The sequence below is a fragment of the Colletotrichum chrysophilum genome (genome assembly GCF_026319265.1).
Source record: "Colletotrichum chrysophilum strain AFK26 chromosome Unknown scaffold_142, whole genome shotgun sequence".
Lineage (NCBI taxonomy): Eukaryota > Fungi > Ascomycota > Sordariomycetes > Glomerellales > Glomerellaceae > Colletotrichum > Colletotrichum chrysophilum.
This window is the reverse complement of record NW_026517429.1, coordinates 79-27165: the sequence shown is the minus strand read 5'-3', so window position 1 is coordinate 27165 and position 27087 is coordinate 79. Positions and strand designations below refer to the sequence as shown.

The window sequence follows — 27087 nt, the reverse complement described above, 5'->3', positions numbered from 1 at the left end:
AGCCAATGTTTACGTGATCAAGTAAAGGATCTGGCCCGGACTTGTCGCATGGTAACAGCTCTAGCGGTAGTGGTAGAGGGTGTGGGGCAAAGCCGATGAAGTGCGGAAACTAAGGAGGCCCAAGGCGAATCTAAATTTGGAGAGCAACGCGGGGGTGACACCTGCATGGGGTGTTGGTGAGCTAAATAACGCGGAGACAACGGAAGAGGCTGGACTGTCCCTTTGTTACGTGGACAGACCGCAGAAGCGGAGCTACGGCAAGGCAAGCCTTCGTTCTTGGTATTGGTGATCCTTGATGGATAGCCTGGTGATGGTGTTCAAATTGGGAATCGGGCCGTGCTTCGGGAGTGACTCTAGGTCAGTAAATCAAGAGCTATGAGGCCGATTTGTGCATATTTGGAGAATGAATGAGATTCTAGGCTCACAAGCGGCCTTGCTTATCCGTGTTCTCGGAGACGGGTCTACTTAGAACTTTGTGAGGAACAGAAATGGAAGTGAAGGCACAACACCGGATGGTTGTGATTCAAGAGATCAAGTGGTTCTTAGTGCTTACGACAGGATAGTTTCTTGTGAAATTTGATACGCAGGTCGAAAGGGGGTTGTCTCCTGCTCGAGGAAGAAGTTTAGACAAGATATTGATCTCTTCGTATAAACAATATGACCCATGAACGTGGATTTCTGTTGTATATTTTGGCGAGCTGTATTCTTGGTATGCACACTCGCACCGCTTAAGACCGCTGCACGTCGTGGATTGAGAACCCCGGTATGAATTACGACTTCGTACGAGCTTACGTGCAGTTACAATTGCATCCAGATGTCGTGGAACCAGATCATCGATCTCGTATAAGTCAATTCTAGCTATCGGCCTCGAGCTTTTTGATCATGAGTTCTTTCCGGACTTTCTTAGCATGATTTCTGAACTACACAGTCGATGATTTATTTCTCAAAACTTCTCATAGAACATCTTCCCACACATTGGGCCCACTGCCAAGTCGGCGTGCCCGTTGTTGGTCCTACTCACTCAAAGACAAGCTTCTGTCTTTCGCGGTGTGCGGCAAAACGCCAAACTCAACCGCAGCGATCTCGGTGCTTCGGACATGACTGCAATATATTTTACATCTCCATTCTCGGCTTTGGAATCCACGAAGAGCCTTAGATGTGGCTCGTCGGTGCCGGCACTGAAGGCGGAGCGGAAAGTGGGTGCGGTCCGACAGCACTAAAGCAACCGATTCCGCCCCCTTTCTCTCGCTTCAACCCCACCTCCCACTCTCCGCTGGGCTGAGAGAGCAAGAGATCGACAACAAACACAAAGTTGCCAAAGACAACGGCTTCTGGAATAGCCTTCCGGGGGCCAAGACCCCTTTCTAAATTGTGGGACATCTTTCCGAGGCCCAAAAACTCGGTAGGGGGCGGCAAGTTCCCGCGCTAAAATCAACTCCGATTCATGAACCTGAGCCATATCGAGAGTTCATCCCACTCTAAAAAGCCTTGTGGGGGTGATGCGAGCCAATGATGAGAGACGGTTGTTTTCCAATTACAACATCGCGACCCAAGCCTCCTCCGCCGCGCTTGTTTTTCGAGATGGTCCTTAATGATGAACGCAGGGAAGCATGACGATTGTAAATGAGGCTCAGAGGTGCGCTACCTTACGCGGCTCGGAGTACGCGTCGTGCTCACCGGTGAACGCGGAGAACCATGGATGGTGTTGACAAGACTTTTCAACGAGATGAATGATCATTATATATATCAGGCTCTTCATGGCCTCGATATCGTGGGTTTTGTTTGGAAGCATCGCAACTCACGACAACATCCGATCGCTACCAACCTTCGCTCAGAATACCCAATATGAAATTCCAATACTCATCGCTGCTGATGGCAGCTTCGGCGGCCGTCGCCCAGACCACCACCCCGGCCCCGACCGCGACCGCCGGCTCCGGCACTATGCCCTCCGTCACTCTCGACTACTGCACGGTGGTCGCCACCGCCGGTAACGAGTCCGTCGGATACTACAAGTACCAGAACATCCGCTTCGCCGCCGTCCCGACCGGCGACCTCCGCTGGGCCAAGCCCCAGGACCCTCCCGTCGAGACGGAGGTCAACACCGGTGACTTGGCTTCCGCCGATGTTGCTTGCAGCTCCGAGGAGGACTGCTTGTACATGGATGTCTGGGCCCCTGCCAATTCCGAAGGCAAGAACCTGCCCGTGATGGTCTGGACGTATGGTGGAGGCTTCACCGGTGGCAGCAAGTATGAGAACACCCCCGAAGGTCTCTTCGATCTGTCCCAGGACTTCGTCTATGTTGCCTACAACTACCGTCTCGGCATGACTGGCTTGGCCAACGGTCCCACCTTCTTGCACGAGGGCGGTACCTCCAACACCGCCATCTGGGATGTCGAGCACGCCTTCAAGTGGACCAAGAAGTATATCTCCCAGTTCGGCGGTAACCCCGATGAGATCACTGCAGTTGGTTTCTCCGCCGGCGCCTCCCAGGTCCTCTTCCAGATGACCCGCTTCGCCGGCCACGCCGAGCAGCTCTACAGCCGCGCCTACGTCATGTCCCCCGGCTTCGTCCCCGGCGCCGGCCACCAGCACGCCGACGCCTTCTGGCTGAACGTCTCCTCCGAGGCCGGCTGCGCGGGCGGCAGCATCGAGTGTATGCGCAGCGTCGACTTCGACACGCTCAACACCGCCGCCACCACCGTCCAGGACGCCTACACCTACCAGTTCCAGCCCCGCGTCGACGGCGACATCATCGCCGACACGTACGAGGCCCAGCTCTACCAGGGCCGCTTCAACTTCTCCGGCCCCGTCGTCGCCACCCACGAGCTGCACGAGGCCAACTCCCAGTCCTACTCGGGCGTCAACACCACCGAGGACGTCGCGACCTACCTGCGCATCTTCTTCCCCGCCATCGCGGACTCCGTCGTCAACGAGATCCTCGCGCTGTACCCCGAGGACGACTACACCGAGCCCGGCCTGCGCTTCGCCGACATGAAGCAGCACTTCGACCTGACGGCCCACAACCTCGCCCTCACCCACGCCATGAACAACCAGACCTGGAACGGCCTCGTCGCGCTTGACCAGGCTACCCACGGCACTGACCAGAGCTACTACTGGTACAGCACCTACACCCTGTCTGACTCCTCCTCCGACAGCACCACGACCACGACCACCGCCGCCTCCAACGCGACCGCCTCGTCTGCCGCTGCCTCTGCCACCGCCTCCTCCAGCGCGGGCGGCCCTCCCAGCGGTGGTGCCATGGGCGGCAGCACCTCTGTCAACGCCACCATCGCTGTCATGATGCAGAAGTACCTCATGTCCTTCGTGCTTACCGGCAACCCCAACACCATGTGGGCCGAGGACAAGCTGGAGTGGCCCCAGTACGGCAACGACACCACTGCCGGCACCCAGATCGTCTTCAACACCACCTTCTACCTCGACGAGGATGACCTTGCCAACGACAAGGCCCTCTTCTGGAACAAGGCCACCTGGTACTAAGCGCCAGTCGATGTTCTTATCTGCTTGTATTTTTCATGTTAAATATTGAGAACGCACATGTACATGTAACATACCCCTATAGACAGTTTCAGTACGCGAAGTACATCTTTTTGTTGCAATAATTCCGCTGGTATCATTCGTGAATGTGATGATGCAATGTGACGCTCGAATTTGGCGCCTTGGGTTGAAAAGAAATGTGGTATCATGGATTAGTCTAACCGATTCGCTGCTTCCTCCTCACCCACACCTCTTTTTCCGGGGTCTCTGAGCTTCCATCATCTACTTTGACCATGGGTACAGAGCCTGCGGCATCGCGGAGTTGCACCTCCCAGACTCCTAGCTTGTACCTCGCCCGGTCTGACATTCCCGTAGTCAGATCAAAGGACCAGCTGTGCTTCGGACAGGTTACTCCAGTGCTGAGCACGATTCCAAAATCCTCAATATCAAACGGAACACCTTTAGATAGAGGGTACGACGAATGAGGGCATTTCTATCCACTCATGTTAGCACGGTCGAGTCGTAGCATTACATCCGCCAACTCACATGATCAATCGCGTGAAACTTCCCCTTGAACCGGAACACCATCACCTGGTCCTTCAAGTCGCCCTCCATCTCGGCACTCTCAAACGCATCAGGCGAGATGTCCACTTCCGTACTCTGCTGCACTGAGCCGGTCGCTTTCGGCGCGTGGAACACCTTGCATCCCGGCTTCAGGTCGGTGTTGCAGAAGCGAAGATCTGATAGGTTGCCGTCGTCGGAGCCGAGATCGGGAAATGAGGAGGCGAGACCGACCGAGAACCAACCTGCGTCTACCCGAGACCGCCTGAAGTTGTTCATCTCGGGAGCGCGCTGCGGTGTGTGATCTCGGCGCGTCTCTTTTGCGCGACTTGTTCCTGACGAATGCGTGGACCGGACCGCTGTGAGCTCCTGAACGCCGCCGGATTGAGCGTAAAATTGCGATCGCGGAATGATGATGATCACGTGGTCAGTCACATGATATGACCGATGTACTCAGAGACCGAATCGCTTTCTTTCACTTTGTCAAGAATGATATTACGTTTACTCCATCATGAAGACTTTCAGACTATTTGACTATTTGATCTTCTTCAGCCCTGTACAGACATGTTCCTGTTGTTGAATGTTGAACTCCTTCAGCGCTTCTTCGAACTTCGCTCTCTTGTCCCCACCGATCGCCGCCTTCACGCTCTCCTCGCTATCCCATCCAGTCACAACCATGAACGCCTTCTTCTTCTCGCCCTTGTATACGACTTCTCCGATAGACCATCCATGCACGCCGGCTAAGAAACCAGCTGTGAAACCACCCGAGCTTGCCTGAGCACGCATCATTGACTGCCACTTCTCCTCGAACGCCGCAGTGTTAGCATCAACGGGCAGATACGACCCAGTCAAAAGAACAACATTAGACGCAGCGACTTTCGCAAAGTCCCCACCACCCAAGTTGAAGTATCCTGTCCAGGGTAGTACAGGACCTGAAGGGCTGGACATCTCAATGACTTGGCCCCACAGCTTCCTCATCTCAAGACCATCTGGAGATTGCTTCGCAGCATCCGCAGCTTCGACGGAGGTCCAGACTGATCCGAGTTAGCCAATAAGAATCTTCGCAAAATTGGGCATCGTATCCTACCTGCAGCCAAATGGACGCTCTTGACCGGGCTGCCATCCAGTCCGCCGGGACCCTGGACGCCTTCCCATTGGCCTACCAGGTCGGAGCTGCCGATGACCTTGGAATGCAGTTCCTTGATAGACGTAGTCACGGGAGAATCCTCGTAGTCTTGTTTCACAGGGATCCACCCGAGCTCGACGATTTGAGTCATTGTAGTTGATGGTACTCTGTGATGTCTGAGTTGCAACGACAGGATCTTTGAATGCGTGTAGCAAAGCGATAAACAAAGTGGAAGCAGACCGGGCTTATTAATGAACAGAGAATGTCTGAAGATTTTCAAAATTAGAAGCTTTGATTTCAAGAACCTTCACAACGAGCTGTTGTCAAACGGCATGAGCAGGTAACATGTTTGTTCCCGACGGAAACGGGCAACCAATGTCTGATCATGCCTTGAACTCTTGGTCGGGGCTGCCAAGTCTCCGTTCTACGGCCGCAGGCTGGAAGAAACTCATGATCCTACGATGTGGGTGCCGACTACCGGACGCCATGGAGCCGAGCTCCTTGGTTTGCGGCCATGTACGGCACCCCGCCCTACTAAACTGGGAGCTCCGGCGGACGTCGGCACCCATAGGACTGACCGTCGATCGAGCTTGACAGGTTCCATGGGGTCCTGACTCAAGTATCTTGTAGTACGGCTTGGCATGTAAAGGCATCCCCCAGATGTGTTACGTGCATAATTAGAATTGGAGCGTGCGGTTACTGACAAGCATCAGGGGCGAAGAAGATCGCATTGCCAGTTCCGCGGGTCTCGAACCTTGAGGACGGGCTATGTTTTTGATCGAGATCGCTAAATGAAGAATCCATATCACGTTGCCGACTTTACTACCCGGAAGAAAAGTAAGTTTTTGCGGAGGTGCACCTGTGTCAATTACAGAACTTGCCACTCGTTACCCTGTCGTCCACGATGCAGCCACTTCAGTTACAATAGATATCTCCAAATCAATCACGTCAGAAAGTTGGATCTCAAAGAATGCACTACTTCTGCGTACAATTTCCATTGGGATTGAAGTGTAGGTTTATGTGATGAATCCCGGGCGTGAAAGCCCACGAAGTGTTACTGGACCAGTCTCAATCCAACCACGGTAGATATGGGAAGACTTTAAAAATACTCAAACATCCCATTCTGTAAGAACTAGAAATATCTCAATCACATGTTGCAACTATCTCCTGATTGCTCTAAACTCAATCGGCTTCCGCAAGTCAGGAGTCCATCCCATACCGCCCCTTTGAGGCTTCATAACCTCCTTAACTCCACCAGGCATCCGGATGTCGTAACGCAAAAGCATACGCGCCAAAATCAACTTGATTTCATTATTGGCAAAGTAGCGGCCAGGGCAAACATGAGCTCCATAGCCCCATGCCAGGTTCTCTTTAGTCGCATGGCTGAATGTGTACTGCTCCTTGTTCTTGTAGTGGTTGGGGTCCGGAGTCTCTCCTCTGCGAAGCTTGAGGAAGCGATACGGATCAAACTCCTGTGGGTTGGGGAAGAGAACCGGGTCGAACAAGGGCGGCGCAAAGATTGCTTCCACCGTGATGCCCTGGGGGATGAGAGTGCCATCTTTAAGGGTGATATCCCTCTCAACGACACGGTGAAAATGGGAGGGTGTCGTGGGGTTAAGTCGCTGGGCTTCTTTCATGACGCTGTCGAGGAGCTTCAGCTCGTGCAGAGCAACGGGGCTTAGCTGTCCGTCAAACTGGTCGCAAACGCTCTGTGCTTCTTCGCGAAGCTCCCCGACTAGCTCTGGGCGAATCGCCAACTGGAACAAGGTTTGAGCAATCGTTGAAGACGTATTGTGGGTCGAGGCAACACCGAGTTGAACCATCGAGCCGGCTACATCGTCGTCGGTCTGCTTCCACTCGTCTTGCTTCGCCATCATCCAGGCCAGCATATCGTCGTACGAAGCACGGCCAGCCTGAACCTCTTCACGTCGCTGTTGAATGATTGGCACCACAAGCCTCTTTGAGGCTTTCAGATGGTTCCATGACTTGGCTAGTTGGGTTCGCTCGCACTTGAAGAAGCGCGCGATTGGGCGCATCCAACCTGGATACATCTGAAGCATGTGTACAGCAGCCAAAACATTTTCTGTGAAGTGAACTGTACTTTTTGTAAGCATTGGTACACGAGGAGATCAGAGGGGAAACCTACTGCTATCATGGATGAACTGTTCGTTCCGGCATACGTCTGGCCCGACGTAGACAGAACCGGAGACGATGGCAACGATCCGGAGTGAAGTCCGATAGATCGGGTGAGAGGTCCATTCTTCGCATGGGCCAATGACCTCATCGACTGTCTTCTCAACCTCGGAGACCAGATGATGGTTGATGCGTTCTGCGGTAAGTTAGTCATTCTGGTCGGTTGGCCATTGAGGCATCGGACATACTGAGATTTCTGGTTAAGTCTGAGCGGATGCAGTGCACCAGAAAGGGGTTGCCGGATGGCAAACCCGTGTACTGTCTGAGTACCCTCTGTATAAAAGTGGCATATTAGTATCGCGTCTGATTGAGGTCTCACAGTGCACTTTGACTCGTGATCTTACCTGATCATATGCTTTATTTTTATTGAGGACAGCTTCCGACATATTCCAGAGCTCGTCCAGCGCCGCTCCTGGGAGAACAATCCGTTCACCTGTGGTGGGGTCAGCTACTCAACGTTGAACATGCAAACAGACATAGCCTACCTTCATAGTGTGTCACACGGAAACACTTGTTCTTGCACCTCTGATAACCTTCCCAGTAGAATCTCATGGGATCCCTCAAGAACTCGTTGCGGCGCTTATAGTAGCCCCCAAGCTCTTCTCCCATCAAAGGAATCTGCTTGAGTCTTTGTTTAACACGCAGCCGAGGGTAGATGTATGAAGCAGAAAAGATGACGGCGATGAACAGAAGCAGAGCACCGCGCTCGTGCAGAGTAGAAATGAACATCTCTTTGGCTGGAGACACGTTGATAAGTTGGAGGCTAAGGTCCCGCTTGGCAATTGGTATTTTGAAATTGATCACGAAAACCACCCATGGAGCGGTGCAAGTAGCGTCACTGTAACTATATGTGAACGATGTGGAGATGAACCTCTCTGCATCGCCTCAAAGGCCTGGTCAAGATTACGCGACGCCGGTTCTGGGCAAAATAACTGGTGCCGAGCGTCCAGTCTTGGCGGCAGCCCCGACATTCTGGGAACCGCCGTGCGGCCATCAATGGTGGGGACCGGAGCCGGGACTTGTCGATCAGGTACCCCGGTTCACATGCCAAGGATCGCGAGAACGAGGAGGGGCGGGTTGAGGCCGTCGGAGACGCGTGGGTTTGTCTGAAGTGTTACCCGCTCAGCAGGCAACCCATTCGCTCAGGGTTTCATGAATCAAGAAGCTCTTTCTGCCCGCACCGGCGACTTTTGAGGGTGGATAGAAAATCAGGACGAGGACGTGCACAAGATTTGCAGGCTGAAATACCTCGATAATGATATTCTGGATATGTGCATCGAGGCGTGATGGTCCCCGATGCTATTTACGGCAATTGATATTCTGCCTTGGCATGGCCACACCCATGGTTTGACGCGAGCAGGGGAAGCTGGGCATTAGGCTGATCACTTGTCGGTGATGGCGATGCTATCCTTGGACTTTTGTCTAAGATCTGCGCCTAGAATATAGTGATGCTGCCATCGATTTTGCCTGGCACGTTGCATTCACAACACTTGTGCTATACAAACAATTTCATATTCTACCGACTTTGAGAGTTATCGAGAAGAATGAGTAAAGTCATCGACATGGCGTCGCTTACGCAGCAAGATCGCGATGCCCAGCGCAGGTCGCCCTACGAGAACTTGCAGTCTCCCGTGGAGTCTGTCAACAGTCTTGCCTTCGAGAAAGCAAACAGCGACCCATCGGTCGTCGATTGGGAAGGCCCAAAAGATGTTTTGAATCCCCAAAACTGGGGACCACGAACGAAGCTCGCCCACGTCCTCCTCGTCAGCTCGTTTACGCTTTACTCGTATGTCAATCTCTCATATCATGATTAACAGGGTAACGTGTCAGAAATCTAATCCCAATATGTCCAGAAACTTAGCAGCTGTCATGTTCGCGCCTGGAGCTCAGTATCTTGTCAAAGAGTTCGAAATCACCAGCTCTATGGTTGCATCATTGACTGTCTCCATCTACGTCTTGGGGTACTGCGTAGGCCCGTTTCTTATTGCCCCTTTATCAGAGATCTATGGAAGACTTGCCGTCTACCACATCTGCAACATAACATATGAAGCCTTCACAATTGGATGCGCCCTTAGCACAAACGCTTCCATGTTCCTTGCCTTCAGGTTTCTGGCTGGCTGTGCCGGTGCAGCGCCGATGGCTGTTGGAGGAGGCACCATTGCCGACATGTACAAGGCAGATGAGCGCGGCAAGGCAATGGCGCTATTCAGTCTTGGCCCTTTACTTGGTCCAGTTGTTGGCCCTGTCGTGGGAGGCGCACTCACCCAGTACAGCGGATGGCGATGGACATTTTGGGTGATCTTCATCTTAGTAGGTCTCAGATACTTCTCCGGTGTGTGCATACATCTGACAAAAGCTGGCAGGCTGGCGTCGTATCTCTGATAGGTGTCGTCATTATGCGCGAAACCTTCGAACCCATCTTACTCGAACGAAAGGCCGCATACCTACGCAAGGCCACCGGCAACGATCGCCTACGAGCCCGAACTGCGAAGAACATCACACAAGGACAGTTGCTGTGGAGAGCTATCGCGCGCCCGACCAAGATGCTTATGTTTTCGCCCATCATTTCTCTCATTTCTCTTTACTGCGCCTTTATGTTCGGCCTCACGTACCTTCTCTATACAACCTTCCCCGCTGTGTTCCAGGTGAAGTACGGCTGGGGCCCTTCTCAGGCTGGACTAGCATACCTGGGCCTGGCGATTGGGATGATATTTGGAGTCGGGCTGGTTGGCGCAGTGAGCGACAAGCAAGTCAAGGCGGCCAAAGCTACCGGAGTGCCAGCGCGGCCCGAAATTCGCCTCCTGCTGTCGGTCTGGATGGCTCCTGTCGTTTCAATCGGGTTCTTCTGGTACGGTTGGAGTGCTGCAGGTGATACTCACTGGATTGTCCCAGTTCTCGGCACATTTGTCATCGGCTTTGGATCCTTCATCATTCTTATGCCGTCTCAGATTTATCTCGTGGATGCATTTGGTGCCGAGGCGTCTGCATCGGCCTTGGCCGCGAATACGTTCATGAGAAGTCTGTTCGGAGCATTTCTCCCTCTTGCTGGGCCGCCTCTGTACAAAGGGTTGGAACTCGGATGGGGAAACAGTCTGCTTGCTTTCATCGGGATTGCGTTTGTTCCTGTGCCATTCCTGTTTTACAAGTATGGCGAACGTCTCAGAGCTCGGTTCCCGGTGGACTATTAGCCGCGGATCAGATATAGGGGACACGCAATTTGTGACCGCAAACATTCCATTCACTTGGCGTCTTCAATTCTGTGTTTCGATTAAGAATTGAGCATTATATTACTGCGTGTACACAGTCATTGTCACTATCTATACTACTACCTAGTGGGATTGCTGCCGAGAAAGCGAGTCATCTGAATGTCGTGAATACAGGGACCAAAGGATTTGAAGTAATGGGTAAGAATACCGTTCGCTGTTCAACCACCCAGCCATTGCCACTGAAGCCTCTGAGACATGTTGCATTCAGATTTCAATTTCCTTCATCTTTGCCAGGAGATTGTGGCCAGACAAACTGCCCTTCTTTTCTTTCATCTTTGCCAGCAGGTTGTGACCAGATAAACTGCCCTTCTCCGCGCCGAATCGTCTGTCCCATTGAATTTCGGCGTCTTCTTTCGCCGCCTTACCAGGTTTGATCCCTGCAACAGCATCGCAACTAAGAGCAGCCACAGCGCATCCTACAGCGACTGTGGCCATCAAAGGAGGACAGACAACAGCCGCGGGCGCGGCGAGAAGTCCACTCAGCGCTCTGCAAGTAGCCATATGCTTAGCAGCCGCAGGCGCGCCTACTGCGGCTGCTCGCGATATCGAGTAGACCTTTCGTCGCCAGTTGCCATGAACGTTATGTTGTCGGTTTGCGGTTTTGGCGTCACCGTCGGTCGCGCTAATCTTATTGATGTTCGCAACATTGTATAAGCAGTCCCGCTGAAGTGGTGAAATGTTTTTTATGTTGACGTGGACGTAGGGGTTACCACTTTGGTGAAGCTCTCCTCTAATGCGAAGAGGAAACAGGTCCGATGGTATTTCGAACTCATCCGGTACAACGAACAAATGGACAGCTGGGACCAAAATGTTGATCGTAGGGTCTGGTCCAACAACCAGCCGGAACTTTTCCAGGAAGACTGACATTGCCCCAATACTGTGAAATGTGCCACAGAACTTGGGAAGTGGATATTCTTTCAACAGGCGGTTGAAGGCCGGGTACCAGTCGGTGCCAGGATGATATACGAAGAAGTACTCGTCTTCAGCAGCTTCGGAGTTTTCGTCATAGCAGGAGGCGATGAAGTCGTGAACGTGCTGAGGAAAGCTGTGGCTTTTTTGGTTTTGGTGATTGTTGAGCGAATCAACTCCGTTGGAGATTTGCTCCACATTCTTCTGGATTTGGCCACCCAGCTTGACGAGCTCGCCATGTGCCTGGCCCCCGGAAAGTGTTTTGACGGCCTTGAATAACGAATCAGAGCACGTATTGAAAGACAATGCCTTGGCAATGACACCGGCGGTGTTCAACACAAGCTTTGCCGGGTCTTGTAGATCAGTGAGTTTAGCTTGGAGTTCTTTGCAGTGAATGATCAAGTACTGTATAGGGTATGATGAATGATCAGATCGAATATTGTAGCTGTGGTAGCGGATGTGGTTGGGTGCTTAGGCGTCGAGAGTGGAATGTTTAGCAATGAATATATATTCAACTGTCATGGGCTTGTGAGAAGTCATTCAATGGTTGAGCCGAAGCCATCGTTGCGAGCGAATTTGTTTGGCGCTCTGCCCACGGTCTAGCCCGTCGAGTCATCGACTATGGTATCAAAACTCTTCGTCAGATAGCACGTCTCTCAAACCGTCAATGGGAACTCACTTTTGCATGTGCTGTCTTGGAGATGGCCTTGTGTTGACGGATCAGTCAGCGAGAATTGATTGCGGAGAAGCATCTCTCAACTTCGCACTTCTACTCAGATGTCATGTCTTGGCAGGTTTCTGCAGTCAAGGACAGGAAACGCTAGTTGGTAAATTAAACTAAGATACTTGTGGTTTAGAGGACTTGTCACCTCAGCCCAGAGGCTTCTAGCCTCCCAAAAAGACGACCGCTTAGAATTGAGACGGTAAGAATCGGCCGCTTGTGGTTAGGACATCTGCCAATTGGGAGTCAAGGCACAAGCAGCTTGAGTTGAACGACACAAAACCGCAATGGTACCGAAAATGACGTAGGTGTAAAATGTAAAGCTTTCGAGCTTACGTTAAGTTTACACTGCCAGCAGCGGCGATGCCAACTCTGGAAGTCCGCCTCAGCCCTCCGGCCGCATACTAGGCAACGGCCACCCAGATGATGTCTCGGCGACATTTTCTGTTCCAACGGTGCACGATAAAGACATCCCTAGAAGAAAAGCTTAAGTTTCCCCAACACCAGTCAATTATTACGCGAACGGAAGTCCCGGCGATGATCAAATGCAATTCTAGGCCTTGAAGCAGTATCTTGAACCCATGTACTTGATTTCTTGATGCCTGGCCTAGAAGCATGACGCGTATCTGTGGGAATTTCACTTGCACAGCCATATATCTGAGTTGAAACTAGTTGCTAATGGCGTCTTCTCCGAATGGAGATCTTTGCCTTTGGGTCAGCTACAAGCGACCACATGAAAGTTCGCGTCTGCGGCACGGTGCCTTCACTGAGCTTCCAGTCGTAGTTCAAAACAAAATGGCACAGAGCTACCTTCACCTCATGCGCCCCGAAGAAACGGCCAGGGCATGCGTGCGTTCCAATGCCGAACCCCATGTGGTCGGGGGAGGTCGATGAGACTAGCTGAGACCGGTGCTCCATTCCGGGCACCTGGCGTAGATTGTAGAAACGCCAGCCATCCCATTTGAGCGGGTCTTTGTAGATCTTCTCGTCCCAGTGCAGATGGGACGATACAGCGATGGACGTTCCCTCGACAAGACGGAGTCCATCAGATAGCGTAACGTCCGTGTTCAGGATTCCCCGCAGGCCGCTAATGGCCGCTGGTTTCATTCTCTGGCACTCCTTCAGCACACTATCGAGGAGCTTCATCCTGTGTAGTGCTGCCTTGGTCCATCCGCCTTCTTCGCTGAGCACTGTCTCAATCTCTTTACGCAGAGGATCAAGCATCTCAGGATGAGCTGCAAGATCGAGAATAACTTGAGTAAGAAGGTCTGTGGTGGTGTGCATAGCGGCCATGGAAAACAAAAGTTGAACGGCAGATGCATCATAGGGCATGCCTTTCGCAGCCTTTGCGGCCCACTCGACAGTGTCATCAAACACGACGTTCGGGTCTTCTGCCTTGGCTCGGCGTCTTCGCTCAACCATGGGCTCGAATAATCGACGAGCCAGGCGGACCTGAGTGCGCGCTTCGCGACAAGACGGGAGCACCCAGTGCACCAAAGGACGAAGTGCGCGTGGCCATAGTCGGAGCATCACCGCTGCACGATTGACCGTTCCAGCGTACGTAGTGGTGATTTTGAGCCAATCCTCATTTTGATACAATGGATCGCCGCCGAGAAAAGCCTTTGACGATATTCGTGAAATAAGATCCAGAAGCGAAGATCTAAGTTCGACATCGTGGTATTCTTAGAGTGCCGTTAGTCGTGATTTACAATCTGGAGACTCGAGATAAATTACCTTCATTGTCTGTGAATATTCTTTGCATAGAGGTCGTGCATTCGAATGATAGTGAGTCGGTGATCTTGCCTAATTCAACTGTTATTACATGTCCACACAACGCGTCTCAATGTGTCCTACTCAAGTGATGTGTTAATTGGCTTTTAGTTACTTCTCGTAGTATCTTCGCGTCCCGAGCACCTTGCTGGGTAAAGTCAAAGCCTGGTATCCCCTCGTGGAAGTCCTATTCTCTGTGATCAGACCTAGCACAGCGCATTCGGATCTCAGGAATAGCATCCTTTACCTGCAGAAACAGCTTCACGAAGTCGACTCTATGGTCATTCTTCAGCTCAGCCGCATATTTTGGCGCGAGCATCACAATTTCACCACCGTCAGCTACCATCCGGAAGCCGGCGCTGTCAGGAAAGTCCGCGAACCCCTGAAGAACCATGTCTCTGGCACCCGTGAGAAACCTGTATTTGGCTTTCATTCGAAAAATATCCAAAGGGCCAGGTTGATTTACCCATGGTAAAGTGGCAGATTTGGAAGATTTCTTGAAGTAGGAAAAGAGTGCAAATAGGATTGCAATGATTGTTGATGCCAGGACGTAGCCTCTCGAAAGCTCATAATTGTCTCTACCCATATGTGTTGAGCTATTGCTTTGGACATGGTGATTGTCCAGATGGTTGATTGTGGCCTCCATGTTGAGTATGGCCGTCCGAATAGTTGCGAGAACACGCGCAGCTGCCAAAAAAACTATCTGACCAATTTGCTCGAACCCGAGGATCGCGCGATCGGTCATCACTTGTGCCATCATTATCATTGCAATCAGTCTTCGAGATGAGGTAGTTCTCGTTCTCGTTATGTGCGGTCCCCGATATAACGATGAGTTCCAACACAGGGGCCCCTGGGAACCAGGATCGCCGACGGACCCCCAGCGCCGGTGCGGGCTGCGGGGTGTGCGGATAAGACCCCACCTCCATGCCGGTGCCTTTGTCTCATGCCGTTCTTTGGGGCGGGCGTAGCAACGATACGCTGTGTCTGTTGCAAAAGGCCTTCTGGTTCCTCAGGGCCAAGGCTGGGCGAAAACATACTGCGTACACATGCCAAGGCAGATATTTCGGCAAAAGATGACTACGTGACGCATCAATTGAAAGTTCCCGGCACCAGAATTAGACCCCTCGTTTTCGTCTTGGCGCCTCAGAGCCATGCCGACTCGCAACGCCTCGAGCCGTCTCAAGTTCCAGCTGTCAGAATTCCAAGTCCGTAGCTTTGGGGCTATGAGCGTAGGCCTTGGCGGTTCATGACTTTTGCTTTCCGGCAAATCACTTCAGACGAAATGCAAAAGACTATGTGCTCGAGAAGTTGGCGGGATGACATGCAGTGGTTTGTAGGTTTTAACGCTGTTCTACTCCATGAATTTCTAAGCGACTTAATCTCTCATTGACATCATGGCTGAGGTTAAAGTTTGGATAACGGTTGTCTGCATCGGTCTCGGCTGTACGGTTTCGGTACGGGGTGTACCAATTTGGCAAATTTCCGCCGACTGCCCACTTGTAAATAACATTGTAGACTTTAGTTATCTGTGGTAGAACTCTTCCAACAGCTCTGAACCACAGGGACTGACTTTGGCCCGGACCTAACGACTGCTAGTTCTAGGTGTGGAGCGACACAAGTATAGTCACAACATCAACCACCTTTGCCACCACGATAAGATGAATACGAGCTGATCGCAATTTTGCACCAATTTCATGCATTCAAAACACGTAGTATTTCATTGATAGTTCAATCAGCTAAACTCCTGGCGCAAACCTCACCCGACACGGGTAGCCATCCGCCGGATGACTTCCTCCACCTCCAGTAGTCTGATACACGCGATCGCCGTTGACATGCTTTGGCGCACTGCCTGGAAGCAAGACTCCCAACCCAATCTTATTCTCTCCCACTGCCTGCTTGGACTGTGACGCCTCCCATTCCTGATAAGCAGGCGTGAAATCAAATTCCCGAGCAACAAGCATGATGACAGCCTTGATCTCGACCATTGCAAGCTCCGAGCCCATGCATGCCCGAGGTCCTTTCTCAAACTAGAACATGTGAATGTTACTTTGGTTCTGTGAAATAACGAGACAGTTTCAGCTGACTTACCGGACGCCACGCATCCTGGAGTGGATGTAAGCCCGAAGGGTCACCCGGGGCTGTGAGAAAACGCTCAGGAAGAAACGTATCGGGCTCTTTCCAGTATCTAGGGTTGTGATGCAGGCCGTGGTGATTGCCAAAAACAATGCACCCTTCTGTGGGGTATCTAACAGTAGAGCCCGGAATTTCTCGATCATAGAGGTCAAACCCCGGCTTTCCGTTCCGAAGGGTTGACGTTGGTGGGTACATGCGCAAGGTCTCCTTGATAACCGCTGTAGTATACGGAACACGGTTGACGAGGTGCGGGTTTTCTTTGAGCTGCTGGGCGGCGCGGGACACATTCGAGCCTAACACCTCGTCATGCTCTTGTCGTACTCGGGACAGGACCTCGGGGTGTTGGGATAGGATATGCAGGACGTATGTGATGGTTGAACCCGTGGTGTCGTAGCCTGCTAGAAGAAGAAACCTCATTTGGCTCTTAATGACTTTGTTGAAATGAGCCTCGCCTCCGAGTTCGCGAAATGGGTCTGCAGAGAGCTTTTTGTCCGTGTGTCGAGCGCGGACTTTGGAGATGGCCCGGCTAATCACGCAGTCGTCGTCGTCCTTATTGGTCTTCTGTCTGTGCTGCACGCCGGCGATGTATCTCTCCATTCGAAAGCCGTTATACTTGTGTACCAAAGGCCTGATGAAGTTGAGACTTGCAAATGGCATGAAGCCTTCCACAAGTAACCACCTAAGCTGTGAAACAATGGCGTCAGCCATGTCGTTGTAGGACCTCTGGGTGTTCATATCGTGGTTCCATAGAGCTTTGCCGGACATGTCCATAGCCAGGTTCAGCGCAGAGTGATGCAGCTGAAACAAACCACTGTTCCCTTTAGCTCTGCCAACAAGCTGATCCCGGAAGACGCAGATTGTTTCCACGATATTGGGCACAAGCTCGGTTGCGCGACTGAAAGCTGGGCGAAACACATCTCTCCAGCGCTTCCACTCATCGCCTTCCATACTGACGAGGTCATGTCCACCGCTTAGCGGCTTGATGTAGTTCTTCAGAAAGGCTACCTTGGGCAATGAGTTTTCGCCTTGAGTCGCTTGGCGCATGAGATCTGGTGAGATGATCATCAACATCGGTCCAGTGAATGGCCACATGTCAAGATAGAAAGCTTTGTCCAGGTGTGGATACCGTCTGCGAACTTGATCTGCGAGAACCACAGTAGGCATGACATCGCGCGGGAGAGATATCATGATGCTCAACAACAGACCAAGGTGTCCCAATATGGGATGATGAGGAGGCATGGGGATGCCGTCCTTCTGAAGACGACGAAAGAAGCTGCGCGCTTTGAATAACGAGAAGGCGAAGTAGACGATGCCTGCCAAAACTGTGGCGACTAACGCCATGTGTATCGTGGTGAGATGCATTGTGTTTGTTGTGGTATCAATGATGGTTGTGTTTGTGTAGGTGTCTGTAGTGATGGTGACTGTGAAAGTCGTTTGTCGACGAGGTTGATAGACTGCAGCTGACCAACGCTGGCAAGCCACAAAAAGGCTTCTAGCTCTGAGATGTATCGAATGAGCCAAAATTGACAAGAGTAAGATGAGTTTGAAAAAACGAGGAAGAAAAGTTATAACTGAGCAATCCCCCAAAGAGTCGCTGACAAAACACTTCTTCAGGTCTGAGACTAGGCAAAGCATGAGTACCAGATAATGTGGTGATCCATAGGGAAACAAAAGATATGCCAGAAAGTATTTGGCTCATGGACCATAGGCTATCTTACGTTGCCGGTTTTCATGATATGTCAACGGTGTTCATGCATGACATCTGCACAATCTTTATGTTCTGGTATGAAGACTGGCGATTCGCATCTGCGGTGACATATCGTGATTACAACCCCCAAGCTTCTGGATTGATGCCTGTCTAATTCCACTGTTACTGCCCAACAACACGGTAGCTTTCTGGCCAAGGCGTCAGAGAAGGTGTGACCGGCCACGCGGGACCACATCAACAGGATATCCATAGCTTTCCAAAAATTGACGACACGCCTTTGACCCGTAGGAAGGTACAGCCCGGTGGTTTCTTGGCGTTAAGCCGACCAACAGATGGGACTGACAGCAATGCAGGGCGTGCGTGCTCTGACTCAATAGTCTCCGTCTGAATAAAGCGGGATTATTCAATTATCAGGTTCAGCTTATTTCCAGATTGGGTTTCTAGACCTTGACTCGTGTTTCCTACCGGGGAAAGATCGACTTTGGAGCTGTAGAACTGTAAAACACGGCCTGTGTAGTAGTTCTCTCCTGCGGGAATTGTAACCCCGCATAGTCGATCGCCGCAGGGGAGTGTGCGATGGATCGCCTCCACCACGATACCTTCATCTGACGTCTTGGCGCAAACCCCAATGCCCCAATAATAGCATGCCAGGGAACCTGACATAGAAAATCAATGAGCACGTTCACTACTCAAAGCAAAGGTCTCGATGTACACACGGCAGAATGCCGGGGAACTCCAGTTCTATTTCTCCGTACTACAAAGCTCTTGGCAGTGAACGGCTTGGCGGGTGAGACGCAGCAAAGCTAACAGTGAGAGAATGTGCCAAAACAATCTTTGAACGCGCTGAGGGATGTCCTTGTTTTAGAAATCCGTCTACCAGAGAAAACTCGTGACGTAACAGACCATGAACAGGTCCACTCGAGAAGTCTCCTGCGGCGCTTGGTATCCCTTGGGGAATGCATCTCGATGGCTGCAGGGGCCTCTAGTATCCGCTTAGCTAACAAGTGTTCGCAACATATGAGTCCGAGATATGAAGCTGGCTTCACTCCTTGATCGTAGTATTGTTGTGAGCTTCAACATCATCAAACACAATCATGGCAACAAACACCATTCTTCTCACACAACAAGATAATGATCTTGCGGAGTCTGCGACAAAATGCATTCAGCAGGCTGCCGAACATGCGTACGACCAGATGAAGCCTGATGGCCACTGGTATCTGGAAGTCCGCAGCAGCGTCTCCTTTACCGTACAATGGCTATGTATTCGACAAATCCTCGGCATGCCTTTGTCCGAAGATGAGGCAGACAAGTTCCGACGCTGGCTGCTCTCCCAACAAAACACCGACGATGGCTCTTGGGGCTTAGCACCGTCTGTTCACGACTGGGATGGAGATGTCTCGACCACAGTTGAGGCCTACTTTGGGCTGAAGCTTCTCGGTACCAATGTCAACAGCAAGCCCATGCGCAAAGCAAGAGCTTTTGTTCTCCGCCATGGTGGTGTTGCAAAGGTCGGTGTCTTGACACAATTGGTGCTGGCACTTTTCGGCATCATTGCATGGAAAGACATGGCTCAGGTTCCTGCTGAGCTTATGGCTCTTCCTGCTGGTCTTTCACCAGCCAACATCTACTCTTTCTCTTACTGGTCACGGGTGTCTGCTGTGCCCGTGATGCTGCTCAAGCACCACCAACCGATCTTTCCTTTGCATCCCTTCGGAGCCGACGATAGCGAAGAAACCTTGGGAGGCAATTTCCTCGACGAGTTGTTTCTAAACCCTTTGGATAGGACTTTGAAGTCAATTCCGCAACTTTCCACCTTATGGAAGGACGGTCAAGTTGGTCGCTTCGCCTGCACTTTGATCGATAAGGCGGCTAGCGTGGTTGAGCCAGTCTTGAAGAGGTCAATGTTGCGCACCTACTGTCTCGACCAATGCGTGCAGTACATCGTCAACCATCTCGACGCGGGAGGCTTTGGATCTCTCACTATCTCCAACTTCCTTTGCGTGGTTGGTCTGCACGCCGCCGGTTTCCCAGCAAGCCACCCCGTCATGGGTCACTTGACGAGAGCTATGGAAGACGCGCTTTGGGAGGACGCCGATGGCCTGCGTATGCAAGTGACGATCGGCCCTGTGTGGGATACGGCACTTATGACTCTGGGACTACTTGAGACGGGGCTGGCCGATGATCGGACCGACCTTTCCATCAAGTGGTTCAAAGACCACCAGATTCTCAAAACACACGGCGACTATCTGGTGACGAACCCACGAGCTTCTCTCCCTGGTGGTTGGTCATTTCAATACTGTGTAAGTACATCCCTGATTGAGTACCTTACTGGCAGCATTAGCTAACAACACTATGCAGAACGAGTACTTTCCCGACAACGATGATACCCTTGTGTGCCTTTTTGCGATCATCATGAAAAACCCTAAAGAGATCAGCTCTGCCTGTGGAGCTCGAGCTTTGAACTGGCTCCTGGCCATGCAGGGCGGCGATGGCGGATGGGGTGCCTATGACATCGACAACACCAGCAAAGTCGCAAATCTGTTTCCGTTCGCAGATGGTGTCGAGTTCTTCGATCCCAGTGTTCCCGATATCACGGGCCGTGTTCTTGAGGTCCTCGGCTACATTATCACGGAACCAACCTGCTCATCCATCATGCCTCCTGCTGTACTTCAACGCGTCCGTGAGGCTTGCAGAAAAGGCCTCCAGTACATTGCGAAGTCACAAGACAAACTCACAGGAACATGGTGGGCAAGATGGCATGTCAACTACTTGAACGGAACAAGCAGTGTTCTTTGCGCTCTTCCGTACTTGCAGTCGATCGAACAACCAGAACAAGGCATCCTCATCTCAGAGCCCCTCTCTTGGATCAAGGCTGTTCAGAACGTTGATGGTGGCTGGGGTGAGAGCCTAGGCACGTACAGAGATGAGTCCTTAGCTGGCCGAGGACTCATCTCGACACCCACTCAGACGGCCTGGGCGGTGATGGCTCTTCTTTCTCATTTGCCCCACACTGATCCGGCGATCGAGAGAGGAGTTCAATATTTGCTTCGGACTCAAGTCGGCTCCGAAAAGGGCGTCACTTGGGACCAGGAGGCTTATGTGAGTGTGGGCTTTCCAAACACTCTATGGTTGGACTTCGGCTGCATGCGACATGGCTACCCAATGGTGGCTCTGGGGCGGTATCTGCATGCTTGCAAGCAACACTCGATGTAGTGATGCCAAGTTGTAAATTGGATTTCGTTCTCGTTCTTGGCGTGGCAATAAGCGGGACTTTATGGTCTGTCATTGATACGAACTACTCGTAAATACAAGATTTTGCTAAACTTCTGGATACGGTTTTGACATCTGGTGATCTGTCGTAAGTTCTCGAATGCGCTTGCTTTGCTTGAAATACTCCCGACCGTATTCATCGCGAAGCTTCCGCCCTTCGGGCTCATCTCATCACGATAGTTCAGTCTTTACCCGCCTTGATTGCAAGCGAATAAGCTTAATCCCCTCAGCGCTTCCAGATTGATTTACATTGCATAACTTGGGAACCAGGCTTTCGGAACTGTCCTGTGCCTGGGTTATCTCGGCCGGCGTCACCACTGAACTCTATTGTCGGGTAGCAAGAACACAGACTTGATGCTGAACACAGAGTTCCTGCGTGCACCAACTTTAGCCACATGTTACCCCCACGTGGGCGTGCTTTTTGCTCTGTGAGTATCCAGAGTTGACACTGAAGTTGTGGATTGCCAAGACTCGTGGCTGATTCAGAAGTATGGGGAGTGCCGTCCCAAGATGGCGGGGGTGTCCTGTGTGAACATTGCCGAACAGGGAACTCAGCTGTTGCAAACGATCGCCTAATCGGTACAGGTTTCAAAAGTCAATCTCACAACCACGGGAAAGTGACTTCTGGAAAGTCTCCGGTCGATGCATTTTGTCCCACGGAATCCTAGAAGTTTCCACCTCCAGACAGCATTGTCACAAACGAATCATGACAACCCTAGAATAGGCCTTGCCTGCGGGGCGCGGCACCAACAGCTACGAACATGACATGAATCAACGGCAGCCCCAGCTTGGCAAACCCCGTAAGATGAATATTCTGCAGCCAGCCAACCATATTGAAGGTAATTGAGGTTCGCCTCGCCAAGACAAGACGACAAAGTCACCGTGGGAGCTTGAGTCTGAAGCTGGCTTTCGACCGGCCGGGCCCAGTCGTGGGTCTCCATAGCAGGGCCAAGCCGGGCTTGGTCCGGCACAGTCAAAACGCCGTAGGCGCACCGGCATCCAGGCGGACTCGGGGTTGCACAGCCTCAGAAACAGGAGCTCAGTGTTTGGTAGAAGCATAATGAGAGCGACTAGGTACTACACGCTATTTTGAGAGTCTGCAGTTGAGCACGAATTTCGCCGATATATGATTGTGCTCGGCCAGCAGAGTTGCTAACGAAGAGTCATCATCAATCTTACATGTTCAGGAACATACACACACTGTTAAATAATACGCATCGTCGCCCAGATCGCCCAGATCGCCCATCTCTACTGTTATCAAAGCCCTCAAATCTGTTCGCTCCGTTCGCAGTGTTCAATACCCTCAGCGTTCATCATGGCGATCACACACACCGTCGCGAGCTCCGTTATGAGCTGTCAGCCAACAACTCTGTTGGCGATTGTTCTTGCACTCGGTGCAGTCACATACTATTCCTTCTTCCGAAAGCCGAACCTGAACATGCCTGTTGAGATTCCGGATCCTGGCCCAGAGGGCGTGTTCAACACTTTGACACGTATGTATGAAAAGGTGAGTCTCGATCCATCGGAATCGTTTCCCTAAGAACGTGAGTTCTGACCTGGAAACAGTACCCCGACACACCATTCATCCTAAAGACATCAAGACCCATCGTCATTCTTCCTGGCAACCTCGTCGATGATGTGAAGAACATGCCCGAGGAAAAGGTCTCTTTGCATGCCGAAGTCAAGATTGACCATTCTATGGCCGTCACCAAGGTTGGCGGAGGCACCTACGGCACAGAGCTTCTTCCCACTGTCCGCATAGATCTTACCAGACACACCAACGGTGCCATCCCCGCCATCTTGGACGAGCTCCGCTTCGCGATGGACATCGAGCTCAATGACGTCGGCAGCGACAAGTGGTCCACCAAGGGACTTCACATGAGCGTCACCAAGATCTCAGCCCTCATGCTATCGCGTATCTTCATCGGTCGCCCCATCAGCCGCAGGCCCGAATGGCTGCGTTCTTCTATCGGCTACACCATTGATCTGATGCGCGCCCGCCATGCGTTGAACAAGTACCCCTACTGGCTTCGTCTTTTCATTGGCAAGTACTTGCCCGAAGTCAAGCAGATGCAATCTCACCTTGAGAGCGGCAAGAAGATTCTGATGCCGATCGTCGAGAACCTTGTCAAGGAAAGAGCAGCGATGCAAGATCCCAACACTTGGATGGACGAGAAGAAGCCTCTTCAACACTACATGTCGGACGAAGAGGCCCTTGAGTTCGATGATGCACAGGGAACCTTCTGCTCATGGTTGTTGAAGTATACCATCATCCCGAAGGGTGCCAGTCATGAGGACATTGCTACATCGTTGGCTCTCAACCAGCTTGCCCGTAAGTCTACCTAAGAATCTCTGTACTGGAATAATGCTGACTTTCGTGCTAGTCTCATGGGTCTCTATTCACAGCGTCAGCTACACCGTTACCCGCGCAATGTACGACTTGGCTACCCGACCAGAATATTTTGCTCCCCTGCGCCAGGAGATCGAAGACGTCCTGCAACAAGACGGCTTCACCATGGATGACAAGGGCCGTCGCATCATGGGCCGCACATCCTATGTCAAGCTCCGCAAGCTCGACTCGTTCCTTAAGGAGAGCATGCGTTTGTGCCCCAACAAGCTTGTCAACATGGCTCGCATCGTGCAGAGTCCCGTCACCCTCTCGACCGGTCACACCCTCCCTGCCGGCACTCGTATTGGTGTTCCAGTCTACCACGTCATGACCTCACCAAGCACCCAGCAGAGCTACGCAGAGGTTGCGGACCAGGCTCCTGCAAGCGAGTTTGACGGCTTCCGCTTCTACAAGCTGCGCCAGATGGATGGTAACGAGAATAAGTTCCACTACATCACAACGACATCCGATTACCTGGCCTGGGGCCTCGGCACCCATAGCTGTCCCGGCCGGTTCTTCAGCAGCACTGCTATCAAGGTCTTGTTTGTCGAGATGCTGCGCTTCTGGGACTTCAGGCTTGTAGGTGATGTTGATCGCAAGGGAGGCCCACCTGTTGGTCACAGGCTCAATGACTTTACCCTCACGACTGATGTCACTGTTCCTCTTGAGATCAAGCGCCGCGAGGGCGCCAACTAGCCTGGTTTAGAGATCTGCATCTGGATGCTTTGAGAAAGCGCTGTCTTAGGGGCGACGACCCTCGTAAATGACCTTTTGGTCTAGCAATTTGGTGGAGCTTGGAAAGTGTATTTCTTCGGGGTTGAAGGAAGGTAGCGGGCATCAGTATATGTAAAAGTTGAATTGAAAGCTACTTGCAAATATTTTGCTGCAATTGCCATGAAGCTGCGCCTGTCGCAGAGATATTCGAAAGACTTAATGAATAAGCGCTCGTCTTGACCAACAAAGTTTCTACTAGCATGATGTTGATGTCACAAACAAGACTCGGAGAGGCGATTCGGTGCAGTGATCCGTGATTGCCATACGTTCGGCGACGTTCGGGTTCGGCGACGTTCGGCGGTAATCGGCCGAAGACAAAGGATACTTGCCTCGCGCGCGTCCACCTATCAATGATTGTCTATGTACAGTTTTCCTTGTCTCCCAAGCAGTCAGGCAGTGAATTTAGAGACGCATCTAGCCAGCGGACGCAGCCATCATCAGTTCGCATCTCGAAGCGAGAGACTAGAACTTCGTAAGGATTTTTTGAGAATCAAGTCGCGAACTGTTCGGCTGTTGGCATGACGCATCGAAGATTGTTTATCCGATTTATCGGGTGTCTTGGCGCGGGCCTACGGTTCGGGCGGATAAGAAGCGTCTTTGTATGCCGCCGTCGCATCATGTTCAGATGCGGGAACCACGTAGGCTAGTCTCAAATGTTCATCCGCCTTCAGTAGTCTCGCTCCCTGATTCGTCATGTTGCGAGTGCGAGTGCGCCAACGAGTGCGGTCTACGCTACTTGCGAGCCAGCTAAAATAGGGCCCAAACTGTCGGGACGTCGATCGGGCTGGCCGTTCAATCATACGTGCCAGGATATCCGTAAAAACACATGGGGTGGCGCTTACCTTGCCCATCGCGAGATCCTCCACGCCCGAATGTGGTATAGTTTACGGCCGGTCGTAGACAAGGGGACTCCACAACCCGCACTCTTCGAATCCAGCCTCATGTTTAAATGGGGAGAGCCATGAGAGCCAAGTGCACTTGGCAGTCTCTAAACGTGGAAAAGGGTCAACATAAGCGAAAGAGAGGGATCCAGCCACTCGTAGATCATGACCTGTTGTTCGTTAGGGGATAGCTAAGGCTGTCTTAGATTAGATCCCGCTCCCGCCACGGAAATAGTTGGCAGGCAAGCAAGTTTCCAACGGATTGCTCCTGTGTTTACGGCCGACCCCGCTGTTTCGTCTCGATAAGACATACGCATGCGGTCGTCCCTTCCTTCAACACCTATCATATCCTCCAGTATTTAAGAATTCTCGAGACCCGCGATCTCAACGTCTTTCTTAGCATCGATCAGATTTGTCTCTTCACAGTGTACCCCATACGACAGGAGTCAATTTCGAAAGTCCCGGCCCGACATGTCTGCAACAAAGCTTCCAAATGGACTCAGGACTTTCGGTCCGAAGGCCAACTGCACTCTGGAGCTCTGTCCTCTGGAAGCCAGTCTTTTGAAGTATCAGCCTTCCATACCCGCCAACAGCACCTTCATCGCTCTTTTCGCCCTGGCTATGGTCGTCCATAGTGTCATAGGGTTTCGGGCAAAGACATGGGGTTTCACGGCGAGCGTGATCGGGGGATGCTTGGTGGAAATCGTCGGTTATGTTGGTCGACTTATTCTACATGACAACCCGTTCTCTTTCGGCGGCTTTCTCATTCAGATCAGTAAGTCGTTTGTGCAGTTTCTGGCTCGCCGTATTTTTCTAACCGTCGAAATAGTTTGCATCACCGTTGCCCCTGTCTTCTTCTGCGCCGCCATTTATGTGATGCTTTCCAAAGTGTAAGCCTACTTGCTGCACCACGTCATGAATCCTTTGCTAACATGTGGGTAGGATCATCGCTCTCGACCGATCGATATCCCGCTTCAACCCGCACCTCTTCTATTACGTCTTCATTCCTTGCGATATTATCTCCCTCATCCTTCAAGCCACCGGCGGCGCATTGTCTAGCATTGCGAACGATAAGAGCCAGGTACAAAAAGGCGTCAACGTCTCTCTGGCAGGTCTCATCTTCCAAGTTGTGACTCTGGTTGTGTTCTGCATACTCTTCGCGGATTATCTCTTTGCCGCCTACAGGTCGGGTGCGCGTGAGAGAATCACCAAAAACATGTGTGTGTTCTTGGCGTTCCTATTCGTGGCGACCATCCTGATTCTGGTCCGATGCTCGTACCGTATTGAGGAGTTGAAGGAAGGATATTTCAGTGTTCTCTTCCGGAACGAGCCGCTCTTCATCGGACTCGAGTCATCGTAAGTTGTCATAGACCCCAACCTTTCTTTGGTGCTGGAGCCTAACATCAATCAAGGGTCATGGTTATTGCAGTTTTCTGCCTCGTTATTGGAAATCCCGCAATTGGGTTTAAAGAAAGCGACAAGAGAATGAGTACCATGTCTGCCGCAACAGATGTCGAAAACTTCCACGCGCCGGAGAGGGGGATGACCATGGAAAGCGTTGCTACGGGAAAGTCTCCCACGGAGGACGCCAGAGTATGAGGTGGTGCTACGAAAAATATTTTGACTGTTTTTTGCGACCCCCGAAAGGCCGACCCACCAGCATTAGTGGGGTGAGAGATGGATCACGATGGATCCACGTCTTGTTCGGGGGTCGCAAAAAGACGGCAAATTTTGCATCTGGACTTTTTCTTTCCTTGTGGGGCTGAAAGCGGTTCATCCAGCATCCATGGACCTCACTGGAGAATCATGCTTGGACGTTATTGCCTCTTGTTTGTTACGACCCGTTATGCAGGATAACAGTTAACCGACCCACTTGGGCATCGAGCGGCTA

General features: G+C 51.8%; 10 protein-coding genes across 10 annotated transcripts; 5 read left to right on the top strand and 5 right to left on the bottom strand.

The window, feature by feature from the left end:
• Window positions 1-1845: 1845 nt before the first annotated feature.
• COL26b_011501 (uncharacterized protein) lies at window positions 1846-3498 on the top strand (the record flags this gene model as incomplete). The annotated part of the gene is made up of 1 exon (XM_053184167.1): window positions 1846-3498. The coding sequence occupies one exon, from the start codon at window positions 1846-1848 to the stop codon at window positions 3496-3498; it is 1653 nt and encodes a 550-aa protein (XP_053031864.1).
• Window positions 3499-3875: 377 nt separating this feature from the next.
• Window positions 3876-4335, bottom strand: COL26b_011500 (uncharacterized protein; the record flags this gene model as incomplete). The annotated part of the gene is made up of 2 exons (XM_053184166.1): window positions 3876-3914; window positions 4042-4335. The coding sequence occupies 2 exons, from the start codon at window positions 4333-4335 to the stop codon at window positions 3876-3878; spliced, it is 333 nt and encodes a 110-aa protein (XP_053031863.1).
• Window positions 4336-4590: 255 nt separating this feature from the next.
• Window positions 4591-5333, bottom strand: COL26b_011499 (uncharacterized protein; the record flags this gene model as incomplete). The annotated part of the gene is made up of 2 exons (XM_053184165.1): window positions 4591-5090; window positions 5144-5333. The coding sequence occupies 2 exons, from the start codon at window positions 5331-5333 to the stop codon at window positions 4591-4593; spliced, it is 690 nt and encodes a 229-aa protein (XP_053031862.1).
• A 1009-nt stretch (window positions 5334-6342) lies between these two features.
• On the bottom strand, window positions 6343-8104 carry COL26b_011498 (uncharacterized protein; the record flags this gene model as incomplete). The annotated part of the gene is made up of 3 exons (XM_053184164.1): window positions 6343-7233; window positions 7363-7511; window positions 7861-8104. The coding sequence occupies 3 exons, from the start codon at window positions 8102-8104 to the stop codon at window positions 6343-6345; spliced, it is 1284 nt and encodes a 427-aa protein (XP_053031861.1).
• Window positions 8105-8937: 833 nt separating this feature from the next.
• On the top strand, window positions 8938-10563 carry COL26b_011497 (uncharacterized protein; the record flags this gene model as incomplete). Its single annotated transcript, XM_053184163.1, has 3 exons — window positions 8938-9161; window positions 9229-9685; window positions 9739-10563. 3 exons carry the CDS (start codon window positions 8938-8940, stop codon window positions 10561-10563), a joined length of 1506 nt encoding a protein of 501 aa, XP_053031860.1.
• Window positions 10564-12824: 2261 nt separating this feature from the next.
• COL26b_011496 (uncharacterized protein) lies at window positions 12825-13693 on the bottom strand (the record flags this gene model as incomplete). The annotated part of the gene is made up of 2 exons (XM_053184162.1): window positions 12825-12878; window positions 12995-13693. 2 exons carry the CDS (start codon window positions 13691-13693, stop codon window positions 12825-12827), a joined length of 753 nt encoding a protein of 250 aa, XP_053031859.1.
• A 2375-nt stretch (window positions 13694-16068) lies between these two features.
• On the bottom strand, window positions 16069-17536 carry COL26b_011495 (uncharacterized protein; the record flags this gene model as incomplete). The annotated part of the gene is made up of 2 exons (XM_053184161.1): window positions 16069-16095; window positions 16130-17536. The coding sequence occupies 2 exons, from the start codon at window positions 17534-17536 to the stop codon at window positions 16069-16071; spliced, it is 1434 nt and encodes a 477-aa protein (XP_053031858.1).
• A 1440-nt stretch (window positions 17537-18976) lies between these two features.
• Window positions 18977-21095, top strand: COL26b_011494 (uncharacterized protein; the record flags this gene model as incomplete). Its single annotated transcript, XM_053184160.1, has 2 exons — window positions 18977-20182; window positions 20241-21095. The coding sequence occupies 2 exons, from the start codon at window positions 18977-18979 to the stop codon at window positions 21093-21095; spliced, it is 2061 nt and encodes a 686-aa protein (XP_053031857.1).
• A 1495-nt stretch (window positions 21096-22590) lies between these two features.
• Window positions 22591-24237, top strand: COL26b_011493 (uncharacterized protein; the record flags this gene model as incomplete). Its single annotated transcript, XM_053184159.1, has 3 exons — window positions 22591-22659; window positions 22719-23484; window positions 23537-24237. 3 exons carry the CDS (start codon window positions 22591-22593, stop codon window positions 24235-24237), a joined length of 1536 nt encoding a protein of 511 aa, XP_053031856.1.
• A 1430-nt stretch (window positions 24238-25667) lies between these two features.
• On the top strand, window positions 25668-26795 carry COL26b_011492 (uncharacterized protein; the record flags this gene model as incomplete). The annotated part of the gene is made up of 4 exons (XM_053184158.1): window positions 25668-25971; window positions 26026-26086; window positions 26139-26552; window positions 26609-26795. 4 exons carry the CDS (start codon window positions 25668-25670, stop codon window positions 26793-26795), a joined length of 966 nt encoding a protein of 321 aa, XP_053031855.1.
• Between the last annotated feature and the right edge of the window lie 292 nt (window positions 26796-27087).